This window comes from Macaca thibetana, chromosome 7, assembly GCF_024542745.1.
Source record: "Macaca thibetana thibetana isolate TM-01 chromosome 7, ASM2454274v1, whole genome shotgun sequence".
Lineage (NCBI taxonomy): Eukaryota > Metazoa > Chordata > Mammalia > Primates > Cercopithecidae > Macaca > Macaca thibetana.
In genome coordinates this window covers 134923152-134945002 of record NC_065584.1, presented here as the reverse complement: position 1 = coordinate 134945002, position 21851 = coordinate 134923152, and the positions used below count along the sequence as shown (strand labels likewise).

At 36.9% G+C, this 21851-nt stretch overlaps 1 protein-coding gene across 4 annotated transcripts in view; it reads left to right on the top strand.

Moving 5' to 3' along the window:
* The window catches only part of TRPM7 (transient receptor potential cation channel subfamily M member 7), a 120837-nt gene extending 99396 nt beyond the window's left edge, over nucleotides 1-21441 (top strand). For 2 of the 4 annotated variants that reach the window (XM_050797103.1, XM_050797105.1), the window contains 11 exons: nucleotides 1640-1710; nucleotides 3967-4001; nucleotides 6174-6199; nucleotides 9072-9122; nucleotides 9202-9267; nucleotides 9862-10145; nucleotides 10277-10359; nucleotides 10518-10723; nucleotides 12123-12174; nucleotides 12289-12395; nucleotides 19930-21441. In XM_050797103.1, coding sequence (XP_050653060.1) covers nucleotides 1640-1710; nucleotides 3967-4001; nucleotides 6174-6199; nucleotides 9072-9122; nucleotides 9202-9267; nucleotides 9862-10145; nucleotides 10277-10359; nucleotides 10518-10723; nucleotides 12123-12174; nucleotides 12289-12395; nucleotides 19930-20060 — 1112 coding nt within the window. In that variant the 3' untranslated portion in view covers nucleotides 20061-21441. Of the gene's footprint in view, nucleotides 1-1639; nucleotides 1711-3966; nucleotides 4002-6173; nucleotides 6200-9071; nucleotides 9123-9201; nucleotides 9268-9861; nucleotides 10146-10276; nucleotides 10360-10517; nucleotides 10724-12122; nucleotides 12175-12288; nucleotides 12396-19929 lie in introns of those variants that run through there. The other 2 variants (XM_050797104.1, XM_050797107.1) reach the window with 2 other exon arrangements.
* Nucleotides 21442-21851: the final 410 nt, after the last annotated feature.

The following is a 21851-nucleotide window of genomic DNA, read 5'->3' as shown; positions in this document are numbered from 1 at the left end:
TATTTAAGATAACATAAATGTTATTTTTGAGCTCGTATGCTTATATGGGTTGAGCATCCAAAAATCTGAAATGCCCCAAAATCCAAAATTTTTGAGTACTGACTGAAAGGAAATGGTCACTGGAGCATTTCAGATTTCAGATTTTTAGATGCTTTCCTGGGTGAGTATAGTGCAAATCTTCCAAAATTTTTTTTAAGAAAAAACAGAAATCTGAAACACTTCTGATCCCAAGCATTTCTGGTAAGTGATACTCAACCTACCTGTATTGCAGCGTCCTCATATTTCAGTTTTAGGCCATGTCTGTTGACCTTCCACTAAAGAAGAGAAGAATTGAACTCTTTTCTCACTCTGTATTCCCAGAACGAATGAACAAACGAACACACACACACGCACACCTGTTCACCCTTTTCCACCAAGTATAGCTACAGTTTTGGTTAGGTCAACACTCTAGGTTCTCTGATATTTAACCAAATTTCTTCATGATATTCAGAATATAATGTATTCTGTCAGTTTCATCATATTGAAAACATTTTGCCCAGAGTCTTCTAATATATCTCAGTCTGGTCTTTTTGTTCTCTGCACCTGGAATACACATTTTTGTTCTGAGATTTTCCTTTCTTCATTCTGAGGTTTTCCTTTATTGTACTGTAAAATTGTAAGCTTTCTTTAAGTTGATTTGTAACTTAATGTCCTCACTTTTTTTGGAAGTAGGCTTAATTCTAAAGTTCATTTCAGATAAACAAGATATGACAACAAAGGTATTATCATAAATTGGGGAAAAGGATTATTCATTGCAGCATTGTTTATCACAGGAAGAGATTGGAAACAGATCAAATGTCCATCAGTGGGAGTTTGTTTGAATACATTACTGTATATCCAATATGAAATAAAGAGAGCATCAAAAGATAATTGGAAATCTCTGTTCTTCTGTAGAAAATCTCTAAGCTGGCTAGGCGCAGTGGCTCACTCCTGTAATCCCAGCACTTTGGGAGGCTGAGGTGGGTGGATCACCTGAGGTCAGGAGTTTGAGACCAGCCTGACCAACATGGAGAAACCCAGTCTCTACTGAAAACAAAATTAGCTGGGCATAGTGGCACATGCCTGTAATCCCAGCTATTCTGGAGGCTGAGGCAGGAGAATTGCTTGAACCCGGGAGGCAGAGGTTGCGCCACTGCTCTCCAGCCTGGGCAACAAGAACGAAACTGTCTCCAAAAAAAAAAAAAAAAAAATCTCTTAAGCTTAAAGTTCAAAAAAACAAAAACCTCAAGACATATATATTTCCCTGCCATTTATGTTAAATATTGGCAGGGGTATGTGTACACACATACAAATATCCTAGGAAGCATATACAAGAAATGAATTATCTTTACTGCCCCCAGTCAGGGTTACTTGGGAACAGAAGGGAGGTAAATATGTTTTTACTTCATACTCTCATTTATTGTTGCCTTTTCACAATAGTTTACTCAAAATATATTGAGTAATTTATGGGCCTCATGTACCTGTTGTGTTCAGCGTGTTGAGGAAAGTTTGAGTTATCTTATGAAGGTTATACTCTGCCTGGAATACTTTGTGTTTGGTTAGTTGGTATTCATAAAACTTCAGTTGTATAGCTTTTTTATGTTTTTAAATTTTCTTTCAGCAGAAAAAATCAGTAGAAGACCATCTACCGAAGACACTCATGAAGTAGATTCCAAAGCAGCTTTAATACCGGTTTGTAGATTTCAACTAAACAGATACATATTATTAAATACATTAAACTTTTTTAGGTAAGATCTACAAAGTGGTGATATTTGGGACTATATCAAAAATTCAGAAAAATTTTTCTTAGAAAACTGACTTTAGCAAAGTAGCAGTTACAGAAAAGTTTCTTCTTACAGTGAATAATCAGGAATTTTAAAGAAAAATGTATGCAGAATAAAGGCAGAAATCTCTTTGTTTGAATTGAAGCTAATTATATGAACTCATTTCCAGCTAATTGTGATAATAATTGATTTTGCAAATTCCCTTTAAAAGCATACACTGACAAGACAAAAAGCTCAGGAAAAGACAAAAATTACTCCTTTAAAATCAAGTATATATAAGTCAGTGCTCATAATTTTGCTCAAGAAAATATTGACTTACATTCAAAATATATCTGTTCTGGCATAGAGAGATTATGTTGTTAAAATCATGTTATTGAAAAAAGTTATTTCAGTGGGGAAAGAGGTTAGTTAAAGAGATTCACAGTAACAAATCCTCCTTTCTGGAGGGACTCTTCCTGACCCTGAGCTGCACAACGTTGCAACAAATTAAAGCTTTGCCAAAGATGACCTCACAATGGCAATTTAGAACTCGTGGGAGTCAACTTACATAAACGGTATTTGATTTCTGATAAGATAGTGGAATTATTGGTTACAGATGACAAAATAAGTATGTTTAAAGTGATTATAGACATAAAAAAGTTTTAAATATAAAACATGAGAAAAGAAGGAGATACTATTAAAAACTGGCAAATTTGAAAAAACTAGAAATTAAAAAAAAAACTCAGTGGGGGCTGAGTGCGGTGGCTCAGTAATCCCAGCACTTTGGGAGGCTGAAGTGGGTGGATCACTTGAGATCAGGAGTTCAAGACCAGCCTGGCCAACATGACAAAATACTGTCTCTACTAAAAATCAAAAATTATCTGGGTGTGGTGGCACATGCCTGTAATCCAGCTACTTGGGAGGCTGAGGCAGGAGAATCTCCTGAACCAGGGAGGTGGAGGTTGCAGTGAGCAAGATTGCACCACTGCACTCCAGCCTGGGTTTCAGAGTGAAACTCCATCTAAAAAAAAAAAAAAAAAAAAAACCCCACTCAGTGGGAGTTATAATTAACAGATTAGGCACATCTGAAGGGGCAATTACTAAACTGGATCAGAATGCAACACAGAACTGTAATTAAATGGATTAAAGTAATAATAATAAATTGTCCATAAGATGATTAAAGTAAAAAAAAAGATAAACTACATAATAAGGTGGAAAATATGTTCAAGGTAAAGAGATATGGAAGACATATCTAACTGGCCTTGAGAGAGTAGACAAAATTTGAAGAGATTAGAAATGGTTTAGAATTTTACAAAATGATGAAATATGTGAAGATTCAAATTCAGGCAGAATGAGTCTCAAAGTGGGGAAGTAAAAATAAACCCACACCTAGGAACATTATAAAACTGCAGAATAAAAACCATATGCACATACACACAACAAAGGCAGCAGTGAAATACACCTAAATGTCATGAGCATTCACAGCTTACATGCTTTTAATGTTTCTGTTTATATTTTGATGTTTATTTGGCAAGGGTCACATATTATTTTTAGAATCACAGAAACAAATGTGTGTGTGTGTATATATATATATATATATTTTTTTTTTTTTTTTTTTGAGATGGAGTCTCACTCTGTCACCCAGGCTGGAGTGCAGTGGCACGATCTTGGCTCACTGCAACCTCTGTCTCCCATGTTCAAGTGATTCTCCTGCCTCAGCCTCCCAAGTAGCTGGGATTATAGGAACCCGCCACCATGCCCAGCTGATTTTTGTATTTTTAGTAGAAGCGGGGTTTCACCAGGTTGGCCAGGCTGGTCTTGAACTCCTGACCTCAGGTGATCCACCCACCTTGGCCTCCCAAAGAGCTGGGATTATAGGTGTGAGCCACCACGCCTGGCCACAAATGTATATTTTAAGAGAATTGAATTGTCTTCAAACAATATAAAAATTCATAAAGAATAGAAAGACTATGTTGTGGGAAATAACAAAATTTTTTATTCCACTTTGTTGAATAGCCTTATGGTAGTTACAGTTATAATAAATAAATTTATTGTTTTATGAAACAAGAACTTTATGTTAATTTTTTAGCCTTTCATTCTTAAAATATAAGTTGTGCTTCATCTAGAGATTTTGGTCTTTAAAGTTTTTGTGTGTGTGTGTGTGTGTTTTTTTTTTTTACCGAAGGATTGGTTGCAAGATAGACCATCAAACAGAGAAATGTAAGTAAGCTTTTTCTCACCATTAGCTTGAAAAGTGTCATAGTTATTGAATGTTGTCTTTTTTCCTGCTCTTTGCATCATCTCTTTAACATTTCTTTATGAGTGTTGATGATTTATTCTAGCATCTCCTCTCTTCACATAGATGAGGTTAGGGGAACAAGTTTATTATGGGTTAACACATAAGTTAAAATTTATTTTCGTATAGTTGTACTATAATTACAACTCTACTAAGGTCTTCCTCATAGTGATGCAATTCTGATTTTATTATTTAGTCCTGTTTCTAACTTATTCCTGAATAAATTTGTTGAGAGACCTAGTTTGAGACTTTAGTTTTGTATTTGCTTGATTTCTCTATCCATCATTCTAATCAAACCTTGCATCTGCTTTTGGAAAGCACTTTGATGATTAGAGCAGTAATACACAGTATATATTAGAAAGCCCGCATACAGGAAGATCCACTAGAAAGCTGATGTGGTAATCCAAAACCGAAAGTGGAAACTATAGGCAATCTGACAGGTTATTGTCCCCAGAAGGTAAAACTTTTTGGTACAGATTAGACATAAGGGTAAAGACGAATCTAAGATAATCTCTGTGTTTCCATCCTAGGAATTAGTATTGTAGAATTCCGAAGGATATGGGGGAAAAAAAACAAGTCTTGTTTTGACACACACCTGATACTGGAAGCATGGTAGAGTTATTCTCTCATATGGATTACTTGAGCAGAGAGGCTAATTTGGGGGAAATTTTTATTCTGCAGTGTTTTTCCCCCTTCTGTGAATCAGAAATAAATCTGGGTCAGGCATGGTGCTTCACACCTGCGATCCTAGCACTTTGGGAGGCCAAGGTGGGTGGATCGCTTGAGTTCAGGTGTTGGGGACCAGCCTGAGAAACATAGTGAGACCCCGTCTCTAAATTAGGTGGGCATAATGGTGTGCACTTGTGGTCCCAGCTACTGAGGAGGCTTGAGACAGAAGGATTGTTTGAGCGCAGGAGTAGTGAGCCGTGATTGTACCACTTCACTCCAGCGTGGGCAACAGTGAGACCTAGTCTTAAAAAAGAAAAGAAATCTGAATCTATAGAGAAGAAAATAAACCTGGGCCACAGATAAGCAGCTGCTCAAATTGAGTTTCCTGACCCTGAAATGGCATTTGGAAGACCCACCTATAGTCAGACCTCTTCAAGGAATATTTTCTTTTATAACCAAAGCCATAGGATGTAAGTACAGAATAGGTACTTCAAGTTGGTGTTAATTCTGGTTTCTAACAGCAGAACATTGTCTTGCAGAATGCTGACCCTGATAATTACCCATAAAGGTGGAGTTGATTGGCAACCCTTTGAGTGCTGAGAAAAGAGTGATTGATTAGCAACAGGCAAAGGAATGATGTTAGGTTCAAAATACTTTTTGTAAGAAAATGTTTCTATTAAGGTGAAAATCAAACAGGAAACAACAGGGTCACATAGAATGTAGGAGCTGGAAAGTGACAAGGTTATTTACTCCAAAGGTCCTTTCTGGATCTGGTCCTTTCATTCCTGAGCAAGGATACATAGCTGTATAATGAAAGTGCTAACTCTCTAACCCGTTTTCCTTTATTCTCATTCTATTCTCTTTTCTGCTATACCTGTGTGTCTAATTGACACTGGAATCCTTGGAAGTAAAAGAACCTCCATTTGGTGCCAGTATATGTTGTTATAAATAAATACAGTGAACATTGGGAGAAATATTTTGCAACATTAGAAACTAAGAGGCAAAATGACATCTACTTACTTTTCTGTCAGTTCTTTGTTCATCAGTTCTATTGAAATATTTCTAGCATCCTGCAAAGTCATCTCAATGTATTGTTAAAGTACTGGAATGAATCTCCACAAATACAGAAGTTATGAAATAGTTTATTAGTATAGAGCCTTCAATTTGGCACCAAACTACTAATAATATTTAGGCATAAATTGGAGATACAAGTTATTAATAAGGAGATAAATATGTATATATATATGGATATATATCTATATATGGATTGGGATTGGCTTAAGGGAAATGGCAGATATTCGGAGGGAATCATTATCAGAATTTCTTTAATATTTTTATACAATAATTGTATAAAATCAAAAAATTAAATGATAGCCAAAATTTATATCATAGCACAGCTTATACTATATTTTTTGGTGTTTCTTTAGGCCATCTGAAGAAGGAACATTAAATGGTGAGTCTGTGTGGTAGATTTAATGTGAAAAAAATGACAATCTTACATGATCCGTTATAGCAAACACCACATTATTCTAGGTAATACATTTTAGACTTCAAGCTAGAAAAAGCCAAGGTAGTGAAGAGTTCTTTCCTCATATAGTTTTTCCTTACTGTAGATGTTTCACAAACACATGAACCACCCTGTGAGTGATATCTGTTTACTGTCACACTTCCTCCCGCCACTTGGTCTCTGCTATACAGCCTGCTCCTTTTCTAATATTCCATCTGTTGTAACAAATGAAACTTTTAGTCAGCTGAGTTATTCTTGACCACCTTGACTTTGTACTCACAAAGTCCTATTGCATTTACTTCCTACGTGTCTCTAAAATCCATCCTCCACTATACATCCCACTGCTCCTTTCAGCTTAGACCACTGCTTTTTCAACCTTTTATCGAAGTGTATAGTTCATACAGAATAGTACAGAATTCAGTAAATTCTTACAAAGTAAGTATAGCCATGTAATCAGCACCTAAAAACAATTTTGCCTATATCCCTATTCCTTTGTTTCTACTTCTTACAGTCCCTCCCCCTAAAGCAATAGTTTCACCTATTTTGGGGGGTGTGTGTGTGTGTGTTTGCATGTTTGTGCATATTGGCTATATAAATGAAATTATACAGTATATACTGTTTTGTGTCTTGCTTCTTCCTGTTAACATATTGTTATAAAATTCATCAATATTGTTGTGGATAGTGGTAATTTGTGCATTCTCACTCCTATATAAAATTTCCTTATGTGAATATATTGAATTTACTTATCCATTCTGCTATTTGGTGGTCATTTCAGTAGCTTCCACTGTATGGTTATTATGATTTGCTGCTATAAGCATTCTTGTTCTTGTTGTTTGATAAACATATATATATTTATTATTGGCATATGCCTAGGAGTGGAATTGCTGAGTCAGAGTTAGCATGTGTTCACATTTGGTAATTACTACCAAATAGGTTTTCAAAGTGATTATACCAGTTTGGGGTCCCTGCCTGTAGTTTTACTTCTTGTCTATGTTCTATTCTGCCACCAAAATGATTTTTCTTCCCCACCCCCGGCTGAGATGAAGTCTTGCTCTGTTGCCCAGGCTGGAGTAGAGAGTACAGTGGTGTGATCTTGGCTCACTGCAATCTCCGCCTCCCAGGTTCAGGCAATTCTCCTGCCTTAGCCTCCCGAGTAGCTGGGATTACAGGCGTGCACCACAACGCCTGGCGTTGTTTTTTTGTAGAGAGGGGATTTCACCATGTTGGCCAGGCTGGTCTCTTAACTCCTGACCTCGTAATCTGCCCACCTCGGCCTCCCAAAGTGCTGAGATTACAGGCGAGAGCCACTGCAGCTGGCCTGATTTTTCTAAAAGACCTGATCTGGTCACTCCTCCACTTTACATTTTTCCCCATTGTTGTTTAATAAAATCCATTGTTCTTCCCTAACATATTAGGCTCTTAATTCCCCCCCACCCCGCCACCTGCCCAATATTAGGCTCTTAATTCCACGCCCCTCCCCGCCCCACCAAGGCAGGATCTCTCTGTCACCAGGTTGGAGTGCAGTGGCACGGTCTTTGCTCACTGCAGCCTCAACCTCCTAGGCTCAAGCAATCCTCCCACCTCTGCCTCCTGAGTAGCTAGGACCACAGGTGGGCGCCACCTCGCCCGGCTAATTAAAAAAATTTTTTTTGTTGATATGGGGCCTCGCCATGTTATCCAGGCTGGTCTTGAACTCCTGGCCCCAGAGCAATCTTTTCATCTCAGCCTCCCAAAGTGTTGATGATTACAGCTGTGAGCCTCTGTGCCTGGCCTCCTCTTAACAATTTGACATTCCTTGCTTCTGTAGCTTCACCTCCTGCAGTTATCCCTATATTCTTGCCCATTAATTTGTAGTCTTAGCTGCATATTCAGATCATTTGTAGAGAATCATTTATGTGATGACACATACCTACAGAATTAGAATATTTTGGAGTGACATCTGGGTGAGTGTATATCCAAAAAGCTCTATAGGTCATTCTGATGTGTATATAATTAGTCCTATTCATACAAAACTGTGTGTAGTTTCCCAAGTGTAGCATGTACTTTAACCCTTCCATGCCTTTGTAAATGAAGCCCTCTACACACCAGTACCTTGCAAAATACTCTATTTTCCCCCTTCTCTTACTCTGAGATAGCCTTTGACGTCTTCTCAACCAAAAGGCATTAGGTACTCCTTCTATATAGTCTTACAATATGTGTACACATGTATGTGTATATGCACATTTTACAGTATATTTTTATGTTTATTATACAGTATTAAAACTGTTGGCTAACTTCCTTTTCCTGCAAGACAGTAGGTTTCTTTTTATTTGTGTTCTAGAAACTTAGCACAAAGCAGATTTGACTTGTCTGTGTCTTCTTGCTACATTTAAAGGTCAATTCCACACACACAAAAAAAAAGATGGGGAAAGGGCTTTTGATGGGTATGTTTCACATTCCAGAAATTCATCTTCTCATGGTAGACCTGCTAAAATAGTTACATGGCTACAGTCCTCAACCCCCAAACATCAGAATCAAAGAGAGATTTTTCCTTTTGAGTGGGAGGTATGGGAAGAGTAAGTTTATGGCAGGAGTTAGGATAGTGTGCAGCATAATGTGGTCTTCTCTTGTGGGTGTCTAAATGCACAGCTCTCACTAATCTGGCATAACGAAACAGGGTAATATAGCACAGGAGACATATTTTATCCCTAATTTTTTCTGTTTTTGTGAGGAACAGTTACACGATGGAAATTGAAAATTATTTTATGAGAATATCCAGGTTAAAATTTTTGCTGCACTAGTACTTTTTAAATGGTCTCATTTGTTTTTGCCATTCTAGGTCTCACTTCTCCATTTAAGCCGGCTATGGATACAAATTACTATTATTCAGGTCAGTAATATTAAAAACAAAATTTAATAGTATTTTGAACCTTTACGGATTTCATTATTTCTCTCTCATTTTTATGCAGCTGTGGAAAGAAATAACTTGATGAGGTTATCACAGAGCATTCCATTTACACCTGTGCCTCCAAGAGGTAAATCCAAAAATTAAAGAAATAAATAAAAGTGAAAATTAACCCTTTAATGATTTTTAGCTATAATATAGACTGTGGGTGGGATTACATTAATAAGTATCAATTTCAAATAAAATCTTAATCTGACTACTACAAGGGTGAGGTATGTTTGAATAGAAGAAGGGAAGCATCAGAAGTGTTGAATTTCTCCGTTACTGGCATATTCAGAAGCAACAATATATTCTAATTCTAAAAAGTTCTTGACCCAGTATCTAGTAATGTATATAAATTGACATCACAGTGTCCATGAAACAGATAGCTCTAACTTCTAAGTTTAATTCAGAAGTGTGTAGAATTTCAGTTGCTTTTTTAAAGGTTTTCTCTAAAATGCTCAGAATTTCAAAAGTGCTTACATTACACATGAATTCAAAGATATTATGAAAATATCCTTGATTTCTTACCTATTGCTATTAAAATTCTTTTCATAAAACTACATCTTGGTCCATTTTATCTTCTGTTCCTTATTTAATCAAAAATGCCTGCTAATTTTTATTTTACTTTGTCGTTTTTAAAAAGTCACAATTTAATCTTAAACTGTTTCCATTCATGTTGCAGGGGAGCCTGTCACAGTGTATCGTTTGGAAGAGAGTTCACCCAACATATTAAATAACAGCATGTCTTCTTGGTCACAACTAGGCCTCTGTGCCAAAATAGAGTTTTTAAGCAAAGAGGAGATGGGAGGAGGTTTACGAAGAGCTGTCAAAGTACAGTGTACCTGGTCAGAACATGATATCCTCAAATCAGGGCATCTTTATATTATCAAATCTTTTCTTCCAGAGGTGGTTAATACATGGTCAAGTATTTATAAAGAAGATACAGTTCTGCATCTCTGTCTGAGAGTAAGTGTCAGTGAATGTTTAATAGTGGAACATAATTTAAGCTTTATATTTTAACTTCTGAAATATCAATAAGCCAAATATAATCTTAGTTTAAATATTAAACAAGGGTTCTCCCCACCCCACTTTTACAGGAAATTCAACAACAGAGAGCAGCACAAAAGCTTACATTTGCCTTTAATCAAATGAAACCCAAATCCATACCATATTCTCCAAGGTAAATCTTTAATTTTTTTTCTGGGATCTTTTATTATATGGATAGCAGTCCCTTTTGACCTTCATTTTTGATATTGAATATTTAATTATCCATTTTGTAGATCATTTAGAATTTTATTAACAAAACTGCTAGTAATATTTGTAACTATTTTTTATAAGGTTCCTTGAAGTTTTCCTGCTGTATTGCCATTCAGCAGGACAATGGTTTGCTGTGGAAGAATGTATGACTGGAGAGTTTAGAAAATACAACAATAATAATGGAGATGAGATTATTCCAACTAATACTCTGGAAGAGATCATGTTAGCCTTTAGCCACTGGACTTATGAATATACAAGAGGAGAGTTACTGGTACTTGATTTACAAGGTAAATTTATTAAAATATTGCTAAGGTGAAATTCTCCACCACCCGGGTTTACGCCATTCTCCTGCCTCAGCCTCCCGTGTAGCTGGGACGACAGGCGCCTGCCACCACGCCCAGCTAGTTTTTTGTATTTTTTAGTAGAGACGGGGTTTCACCATGTTCGCCAAGACGGTCTCGATCTCCTGACCTCGTGATCCATCCACCTCGGCATCCCAAAGTGCTGGGATTACAGGTGTGAGCCACCGCGCCCAGCCCAATTTTAATTTTAATAACAACTGCCGGATTATTTTCCCAAAAGCTTATCAGAAATCATACTCAGCATTCTATGGAAGTTCCCACTTCTCTACAGTCTTTCCAGTATTGAATATTCTTAATGTTTGCCATTCTATTGGATGGAAAATAGTATCATGTTTTAATTCTGGTTTTTCCTTTTGTGAAATTAAACCATTTTATTAGATTTTGTTCTAATGGGTTAAATATTTGTGATTATTCAAAATATCAGTAGGTGTTAGTGTGTGTGTGTGTGTGTGTTTATATATACACACATGAATATATGAGAGACTGGAAGGATTTAATCATAATACTTCTGGAGAGGGTTGGAGGTGAAGAAAGATTTTCACAATCTTACTCTTTATGTTACATGAATGTTTTGCAAGAAAATGTGATATGTATTAATGTGTGTGTTTTTTTCCCTTAAATCCCAAACACTTTTTTTTTTTAGACGAGTCTCACTCCGTTGCCCAGGCTGAAGTGCAGTAGTACAGTTTCGGCTCACTGCAACCTCCGCCTCCTGGGTTCAAGCAATTCTCCCATTTCAGCCTCCCCAAAGGAACTGGAACTACAGGCGCTCCCCACTACGCCCGGCTAACTTTTTTTTTGTATTTTTAGTAGAGATGAGGTTTCACCGTGTTGGTCAGGCTGGTCTCAAACTCCTGACCTCAGGTGATCCACCCACCTCGGCCGCCCACAGTGCTGTGATTACAGGCGGAGCCACTGCGCCTGGCCAATCCCAAACACTTAAAGTCCTATGGATTATTCCTTTATGTACTAAATTGTTTTTTGCTAACTAAGATGAAACAAGGGCAGATTGACCAGACCTTTTACCAGGAGGTATTTGCATACTTGGCACTGTAGGATAAGGAACTTATATGCCTACCTACCAACTCTGATGTTTAACTCTTATTCACATTACAAGGAGCTATGCCTCTCCCTGGTAGAATGCCAGGGTCATAAATCAAGTTATGAAATATCAAAAGAGAAGAACTACACTCCTTTGAATAGTTTAATATAATGATTGGCGATACTATAACATCTCTTAAGATGATTTTTATTATGTAGATGTCAGTGTTTATGTCAATTATATAATGTAAATTATTTGTCTTTTTTATATACATATACAAAGGTGTTGGTGAAAATTTGACTGACCCATCTGTGATAAAAGCAGAAGAAAAGAGGTAATAAGTTTTAACTATTTCATTAAGGCATAATTTCACATTTTACATTTGTACCTGCATAAATTGTCCCTTTTGTTGTTGTTGTTGTTTTTGTTTTAATTACCAATTCTGCAGATCCTGTGATATGGTTTTTGGCCCAGCAAATCTAGGAGAAGATGCAATTAAAAACTTCAGAGCAAAACATCACTGTAATTCTTGCTGTAGAAAACTTAAACTTCCAGGTAAAAAATTTCTTAATCAGTTATATAGCATATAAATTGTTAACGAAACTTGGTTTCTACAGTACCTCATAAGGCCAGAGGTACAAAGGTTTAATGTAATGGTCTCTAATTGTTCCAGCTTCAGCAGCTCCTTTGCAAATACATATTGTTGGTTATAAATGAATCTGTGTTTTCTTTCTTTCTTTATACAAAGTTCCTTCATTTAATGTATTATGTGTCTGCAGAATGCCAGGAATTGTGCTAGGTGTTGAAAGTAGAATATCGAACCAGACAGGTATGTCCCTGCCCTCATGGAGTTTAGCCTAATGTTGAATATTGACAAGACTAGCAGGGAGTTACAGGACCGATAAATGCTGAGAGAGACAAAAAAACAGAACAGAGTGCTATAGAACATGTAAGCAGGTCCCTTAACTCAAACCCAGGTCAGGGAATGATCCTGGGAAACTAACATATTTGCCTTTACTTGGAGAAAAGTAAACTTTTTGGAGAAAACTTTCAAGTTAGCCTTGCGGAAGAATTGAGAAAAGGCTGTTTGATCAAGCAGAAACAGGAACTGTAAATATATTGTCTCATGATATTAACATCATCTTTGTATGTGGTGAATTACAAGTTATTATTTAATCATAAGTTAAAGCACAAACCCGTGGTTGTCTCTCTTTGATGTGCATCATAGTCCCCTGTGGAACTTTAAAAAAAATTACCCTGCCAGGAGCAGTGACACATGCCTGTAGTCCCAGCTACTCAGGAGGCTGATACCAGAGGATCGCTTGAGCTCAGGAGTTCAAAGCTGTAGTACCTTCTTCAGCCTGGGCAACATAGTGAGACCCTGTCTCTTTTAAAAATTAAATTTTTAAAAAAATTACACATGCCTGGGGCTCACCCTTGAGCTGTTTGTTTATTTTTGAGACAGGGTCTCACTCTGTTGCTCAGGCTCGAGTTCAGTGGTGCGATCTCAGCTCACTGCAACTTCCACCTTCCAGGCTCAAGTTATCCTCCCACCTCAGCCTCCCATGTAGCTGGGACTACAGGCATGTGCCACAACACCTGGCTAATTTTTCTTTTTTTTTTTGGTAGAGATGGGATTTTGCCATGTCACCCAGGCTGGTCTCAAATTCCTGGGCTTAAGCAATCCACCTGCCTCGGCCTCACAAAGTGTAGGATTACAGGCATGAGCCACCATGCCCAGCCCTTGTGTATTTTTGAAAGTCCCACTTTGTATGACCAGTAATGTAGTAGTTAGGAGCTTAGACTTAAGAGCCAGTATGCATGGCTCCAGAGAATACCTCCATCACCAAGGATTTTTTGAGGACTTAACGAGTTGGTTTTGTGAGATATTTAGTCCCAGCCATATAATAAGCATTATTAGGTATGTAAATGGTACTATTTTTTTAAATGTTTTTTATTTAAAAAAATAAAATAAAGAAATACCTTTTTTTTTTTTTTTTTTTTGAGCTTATGTCCCTGCAAACTTGCTTAACTCCCTTTTTTAGGAACTTTTCGTAATAGACTTCTCGGAATTTTTTTGTGTAGACAGTAAAGACAGTTTCTTTTCAACCTGTAGTATCTTTTTTTTTTTTCCTTGACTTTTTGCACCGGCAAGGATTTCCAGCACGGTATAGAATGCATGTAGTGAGAGTCAACATATTTGCTTTGTTTCTGATGTTAAGGGAAAGCATTCTGTCTTTTCACCATTAAGATGATGTTAACCGTAAGGATTTTGTAGATGCACTTTATAAGGCCAAAGAAATTTCTTTCTACTCCTTGTTTCTTGAGAATGTTTGTCTTGAATGGATATTGAATTTCATCAGATGGTTTTTTCCTGCATCTTTTGGTATGATCATGTGGTTTTTCTCCTTTAATAGGTTAATATAGTGTATTACATCAATTTATTTTTTTAATGTTGAGCCAGTCTTGCATTCCTAGGACAAACCACATTTTGTTGTGATAAATATCTTTTTTATTTATTGTTAGATTCAGTTTTTAATAATATGTTGAGGATTTTGCATCTGTGTTCATGAAGAATATTGGTCTGTGGTAGGTTTGTTTTATGGGGCACTATGTTTGTTTTCTCTTAGTATTAGGATAATACTTATTTTAAAAGTTCTATTTTCGGGAATAGATTGTATAGAATTGATATTGTCCCTACCATGAATGTTTGATAGGATTGTCCAGTCAAACCATCTTGGCCTGAAATTTTCTTTGTCACATGGTCTTAAAACTAAGCATTTAATTTCTTTAATACGGATAGGACTGTTGATTATCAAATTCTTCTTGAGTGAGTTTTGGTAGTTTGTGTCTTTTAAGGAATTGGTCTGTTTCTTTTTAATTGTCAAATTTGGGGGCATAAAGTTATTTATGCTGTTACCTTACTATCTTTTTAATACCCGTTAGGTCTGTGGCAAATCCTCTTTTTCCCTATCGCAGTTTGTGTCTGTGCTGTTTGTTTCTTGATCAGCCTGGCTAGAGGTTTACCAGTGTTATTGATACCTTCAAAGAATCAGTTTTCGTTTTTATTGTTTTACTCTATTGCTTTTCTGTTTTAAATTTATTTGATTTATTCTTTTTATTATTTCCATGTTTATACTCGCCTTAGGTTTAGTTTGTTCTTTTTCTAGTTTATTAAAGTAGAAACTTAGATTATTGATTCTCAGATCTTTATTTTATTTATTTGTTTTTTTTGAGATGGAGTCTCACTGTGTCGCCAGGCTGGAGTGCAGTGGCGTAATCTCTGCTCACTGCACCCTCCACCTCCCAGGTTCAAACGATTCTCCTGCCTCAGCCTCTTGAGTAGCTGGCACTATAGGTGCATGCCACCACACCCAGCTAATTTTGTATTTTTAGTAGAGTCAGGGTTTCACCATGTTGGCCAGGATGGTCTTGATCTCTTGACCTCGTGATCTGCCTGCCTCAGCCTCCCAAAGTGCTGGGATTACAGGCATGAGCCACCACACCTGGCCTCAGATCTTTATTTCTAACAAGAGATTTAGTGCTATAATTTTCCCTCTAAGCATTGTTTTAGCTCCATCCCTCAAATTTGGGTATATTTTATTTTCATTTTTATTTACTTTAAAATAGTTATAATTTCAGTTGTTATTTCCTCTTCAGTGTATGGATTGTTTAGAAGTGTCTTGTTTAGTTCTTACTTTTAAGTTTTCCAAATGTCTTTTATTGATATCTTACTTAATTCTATTATAAAAGAAACATACTTTGTACTATTTCAATTAAATTTTTTTTAACCTTACAGGTTTATGGAGCTGGGTTTGGTGGCTCACACCTGTAATCCCAGCACTTTGGGAGGCCGAGGTGGGTGGATCACCTGAAGTCAGGAGGTCGAGACCAACCTGGCCAACACAGTGAAACCCCATCTCTACTAAAAAATACAAAAATTAGCTGGATGTGGTGGTGGGTGCCTGTAATCCCAGCTACTCAGTAGGCAAAGGCAGGAGAATCACTGGGACCTGGGAGACAGAGGTTGCAATGAGCCAAGATCGCACCACTGCACTCCAGCCTAGGCGACAGAGCAAGACTCTGTCTCAAAAAAAAAAAAAAAAAAAAAAAAAAAAGTTTATGGTCTCTGATCATTCCATGTGCTTTGGAAAGTAATATATATTCTGCTATTGTTGGTTGGAGTATTCTGTAAATATTAATTAAGGAAAGTTTGTTGCTAGTGTTCAGATTTCTTATATCCTTGCTGGTTTCTGTGTATTGGTTCTATTGATTAACTAGAAAGGAGGTCTCCAAGTATAATTGGATTTGTCTGTCTTGCTTTTCAGTTCTATCAGTTTTTCCTTCATGTGTTTTGAGGCGTTGTTCTTAGATGCATACACATTTACTATTGTTAATGTCTTCTTGGTGAATTGATTATTTTATCATTGTGTATTAATAATATCATGGTAATTTTCCTTATTTTGAGGTATGCTTTTTCTAACCACTCCAACTATCTTTTGATTAAGGTTTTCATCATATACCTTAGCCAATCTTTTTTTCAAAACATACACACACACATCTGTATATAATTATGTTTAAGGTGGGTTTCTTGTAGACAGCATACAATTAGGTTCTTGATTTTGTTTTAAATCTAAACAGTTTCCATTTTTTAAGCCGGCACGGTGGCTCATCCCTGTAATCCCAGCACTTTGGGAGGCCGAGGAGGGCAGATCACTTGAGGTCAGGAATTCGAGACCAGCCTGGCCAACATAGTGAAATCCTATCTCTACTAAAAATAAAAAAATTAGCCGGGCGTGGTGGTGGGTGCCTGTAATCCCAGCTACTTGGGAGGCTGAGGCAGGCAAATTGCTGGAATCCTAGAGGCAGAGGTTGCAGTGAGCAGAGATCACACCACTGCGAGACAAGAGTGAGACTCCATCTCAAAAAAAAAAAAAGCAATCTGGCCCAGCTCCTTCATTTTCTGGATTATATAATTAAAGTTGAGATGACTTGATCATTGATACACTTACTAGTTAACAACATAATTAAGATGAGCTATAATTGTGTTTCCACTGTTCTTTGTACAGTAATTGCAGATTAGCTTGTATTCCCTAAAGCCATACTGACATAGTCTTGAATTTAAAATTTATCAAAAATAATTCATGTATTTGCAAATATGTGTTTGGATTATTTAATATAGGCTGTTTCTTAGATTAAAATTAACAGTTTATGACTCAGTGAGGTCAAATATTTTTATTTTTAAAAAAATAAAAAATTAGTTTATATTCTGAGTATCAGTTATGTTTTATATGGAGATAAAAATATAAGGGTTTACACCATGGCACACATATACCTATGTAACAAACCTGCATGTTCTTCACATGTATCTTTTTTTTTTGAGGCAATAAAAAGAAACATACTATATATGTTTATGCTTGATTTGGTTAGTTTATAATGTTGATGTTACTGCATTATTTCCAGTTCTGCAACTATTTTCATATATGTCCTAACTTCTTAAGTGATTTCTTCCTATCCCATACCTATAAATATGGTTATATACTGATCATAGCAAATTTATCTGGAGACTTATTTCCCAAGCTCCCGTTTCTGTTCAGCTACCTATATTTCTACTTGGATACTATTTTATTTTATTTTATCTTTTGAGACAGGGTCTCACTCTGCCACCCAGGCTGAAGCAGAGGGGTCCAACCGTTTGGCTTCCCTGGGCCAAATTGGAAGAAAAATTGTTGGGCAGGCACCATGGCTCATGTCTATAACCTCAGCACTTTGGGAGGCTGAAGTGGGCAGATCACTTGAGGCCAGGAGTTCAAAACCAGCTTTGCCAAGATGGCAAAACCCAGTCTCTGCTAAAAATATAAAAATTGGCCATGTGTGGTGTCACAGGCCTGTAATCCCAGCTACTTGGTGAGGCTGAGGCACAAGAATCACTTGAACCTGGGAGGTGGAGGTTTCAGTGAGCCGAGATCGTGCCACTGTACTTCTGCCTGGGCAACAACAAGACCTTATCTAAGAAAAAAGAAGAATTGTCTTGGGCCACACATAAAATACACTATCACTACTATAGCTGATGAGCTTTTAAAAAAAATTGCAAAAAATGCCATCATGTTGTAAGAAAGTTTATGAATTTGTGTTGGGCTGCATGTGGCCTGTGGGCCAAGGATCGGGCAGACTTGCTATAAAGCATCTTTAGTAATGTGTCCAATCCAAAATTCTTGATTTACATCTCCCACCCTACATAGAACTCTGTTTCCCCATCTCATTAATGGTTACCCAATTGCTCAAGCCCAAAACCTAAAGCTATCCAGTTCTTCTTTTCCCTTGCCCTTCATAGCCAATTCATCAAATTCTGTCTGTTCTAATTCTGAAATCTCCCTAGAATTCATCTGCTCTTCTCTGTCTTCATGGCTAGCACCTTGTTTCCTGGACTGCTGCCACCCATTATCTCACAAGACTTTTCATAGTCATCAGAATAGTTCTTGAAACAAATCTGATGATGTTTCTCTCTTGAGACTGCTTAAAACCTTCCAGTGGATTTGTATTATATCTGTACTTCTCATCATAGCTTGTATCTTTTAAATAAAGATCAGTAAACTTTTGTAAAGGGCAAGGTAGCAAATATTTTAGGCTTTGTAGGGCCATGTGGTCTGTCCCAGCTACCCAATTCTACCATCGTGGTGCGGAAATAACCATAGACTGTAAACAAATGAGTGTAACTGCATTCCAGTAAAACTACTTACAAAAACAGGCAGCAGGCCAGATTTGGCCCACAAGCTGTAGCTGACAATCTTGGACCATTAACTGCTGCTTGAGCTCAATTTCTACTAGTTTTCCTCTCATTCACCTTGCAGAAGCCACCCTGTCTTCTTACCATTCTCAAAGCACGCTAAGTCCATTTCCTTCTGACAGTCTTTGCAGTTAACCCTCCCTCTGCCTAGAACACTCCTCCTAGAGCTTTGATAGTTCACTTCTCAATATTCAGGTTATTTACTCAAATCTCTTCCTCTGGCTTTCCTGCCCAGACCTGTTTGAAAGAATCACCCTATACCATCTTCCATCTGTCCCTCACTATAAATCACTACACTATTTTCTTCAGAGCACTTATTTTATTTTTGTTTTGAGACAGGATCTCACTCTGCCGCCCAGGCTGAAGTGCAGTGGCATGATCTTGGGTCATTGCAATCTCTGCCTCCTGGGGCTCAAACAATCCTCTCACCTCAGCCTTCTGAGTAGGTGGGACAACAGGACACACCACCACACCTGGCTAATTTGTGTATTTTTTGTAGAGATGAGAGACTTCACCATGTTGGCCAGGCTGCTCTTGAACTCCTGACCTCAAATGATTCTCCCACCTCGGCCTTTCAAAGTGCTGGGATTATAGGCATGAGCCACTGCACCCTGCCTTCAAGGCACTTTTTACTGCTTATAATTCTGTTATTTTTCTATTTGCTTATTTTTTTGTCACCCACTAGAATATAAACTCACTGAAGTCAGGGACCTTGTCTGATTTGTTCACTGCTACATTCCCACGCCTACATGAGTTTCTGACTTATGGTCAATATGTAATTATTTGTTGAATGAATGAATGACTTCATTTTTATGTGTATAAATTTGGTGACTACTGAATTTATAACAGCCTGATGGAAAACAAGTCTGACATGTTTGGAGAAAAATTGATTAGAAAATATTCCTAATTCAGCCGGGCACGGTGGCTCACACCTATAATCCCAGCACTTTGGAAGGCCGAGGCAGGTGGATCACCTGAGGACGGGAGTTCGAGACCAGCCTGACCAACATGGCAAAACCCTGTCTCTACTAAAAATACAAAAAATTAGCCGGGCATGGTGGTGCATGCCTGTAATCCCAGCTATTCGGGAGGCTGAGGTAGGAGAATCGCTTGAACCTGGGAGGTGGGGGTTGCAGTGAGCTGAGATCGCACCATTGTACTCCAACTTGGGCAACAAGAGCAAAACTCCATCTCAAAAAGAAAAGAAAAAAAAATGTTCCTAATTCTCTAAGAAATACTAACTTTTTTCTTTTCTCTCTCTCTTTTTTTTTTTTTTTTAATTATTGTGGGTGTTCAATGTAGATCTGAAGAGGAATGATTATACGCCTGATAAAATTATATTTCCTCAGGATGAGCCTTCAGATTTGAATCTTCAGCCTGGAAATTCCACCAAAGAATCAGAATCAACTAATTCTGTTCGTCTGATGTTATAATATTAATATTACTGAATCATTGGTTTTGCCTGCACCTCATAGAAATGTTACTGTGTCACTTTTCCCTCAGGAGGAAATTGTTTGGTAATATAGAAAGGTGTATGCAAGTTGAATTTGCTGACTCCAGCACTGTTAAAAGGTCAATATTCTTTTGACCTGATTAAACTAATCAGTCAGAAATTCCCTATAGGATAGAGCTGGCAGCTGAGAAATTTTAAAGGTAATTGATAATTAGTATTTATAACTTTTTAAAGGGCTCTTTATATAGCAGAGTATCTCATTTGACTTTGTTCTGATGAGGGTGATGCTCTCTCTTGTGTGGTACAATACCATTAACCAAAGGTAGATGTCCATGCAGATTTTATTGGCAGCTGGTTTGTTGCCATTCAAGTAGGGAAATGAAGAAATCACTCAGCCTTTTGGTTAAATGGCAGTCAAGATTTTCCTCAGTGTATTTAGTGCGTTCAGTGATGATGTCACTGGTTCCCAGCTAGATGCTTACTGGGCACGGGAAGTGAAATGACTTGTTCTAATTCTAGGTTCACAGAGGTATAAGAAGCCTGAACTAAAGACCATTTTCAAGAGGGACGGTATTTATGAATCAGGGTTAGGCTCCATATTTAAAGGTAGAGCCAGTTTTTTGTTAAATAGAACCCAAATTGTGTGAAAGTGTTAATTGGGTTTTTTAAACATTGTTTTATCAAGTCACTGTTAAGTAGAAGAAAGCCATGGTAAACAGATATATAACCTAAATTATAAAAGGAGAAATCTAACTCACTCATCAAGGGAAGTTACCTTGTGAGGAAAGTTAAAGTACTTTTTCTCTATTTATATCAATAGTGACAACACAGAACTTACTTCTCCAAAGATTTTATTGATTGTTATATCAAATCAGAATGTAAACATGAACTCTTGCATATATTTAAAATTGTGTTGGAACATTTGAACATGAATGCTTGTTTGTGGTACTTAAGAAATTAATTCAGTTGGATTATCATTATGTGATACTGGCAGATTGCAGTGCAACCTTATGCCAATAAAAGGTAATTTAACAACCCCAGATATTGTTGAATATTCAACAATAACAAGAAAAGCTTTTCATCCAAGTTTTATGCTTTAATTTTTTTTCCTTTTTTTTTCTTTTTGTTTCCTTGGTACTAATTTTAATTTTTATTTGGAAGGGAGCAGTATAAAGCTTATTTGTACTCAGTAGTGTATCTCATAGATACAGACAAGGCAAGAGATGATAAGCTGTTTAAATAGTGTTTAATATTGATTGGGGGTGGGGAGAAAAAAAGTGTATTACTAAAGATATTATATACATTTTGTATATCATTAAATCTTTAAAAGAAATGAAATAAATTTATTATTGTTTACAGATGTTTAGTGAGTTTAATCATTCTGAAAAATCTGACATTTTCAGGGTATCAATTTGAGTATCAGTTTTTTTAAATGAACCATTTATATACCTATGCTTTTGATATCCTATCTTGTACAATGTTTAAATTAATACTCATTTCTTACTGTCTTCTTAGAAATCTGTTTTTTGTTAGGCCAAAAAAGGGCAATATGGGCTGTCTATTGATTTTATTTTCACAGGATTATAATAGTAGCTACACTTTTTCTTACCACTGCACCCGGCTGCTAACACTTACTTAGTGCCTACTACATGCCAGACATTACTCTAAGTATTTCACATATATTAACCTATTTAATCCTTATAACAATGTTATAAAGAAATAGGTGTTATTATCCTGTTTTGCAGATTTGTAAATCAAGGTGTTAGAGAGG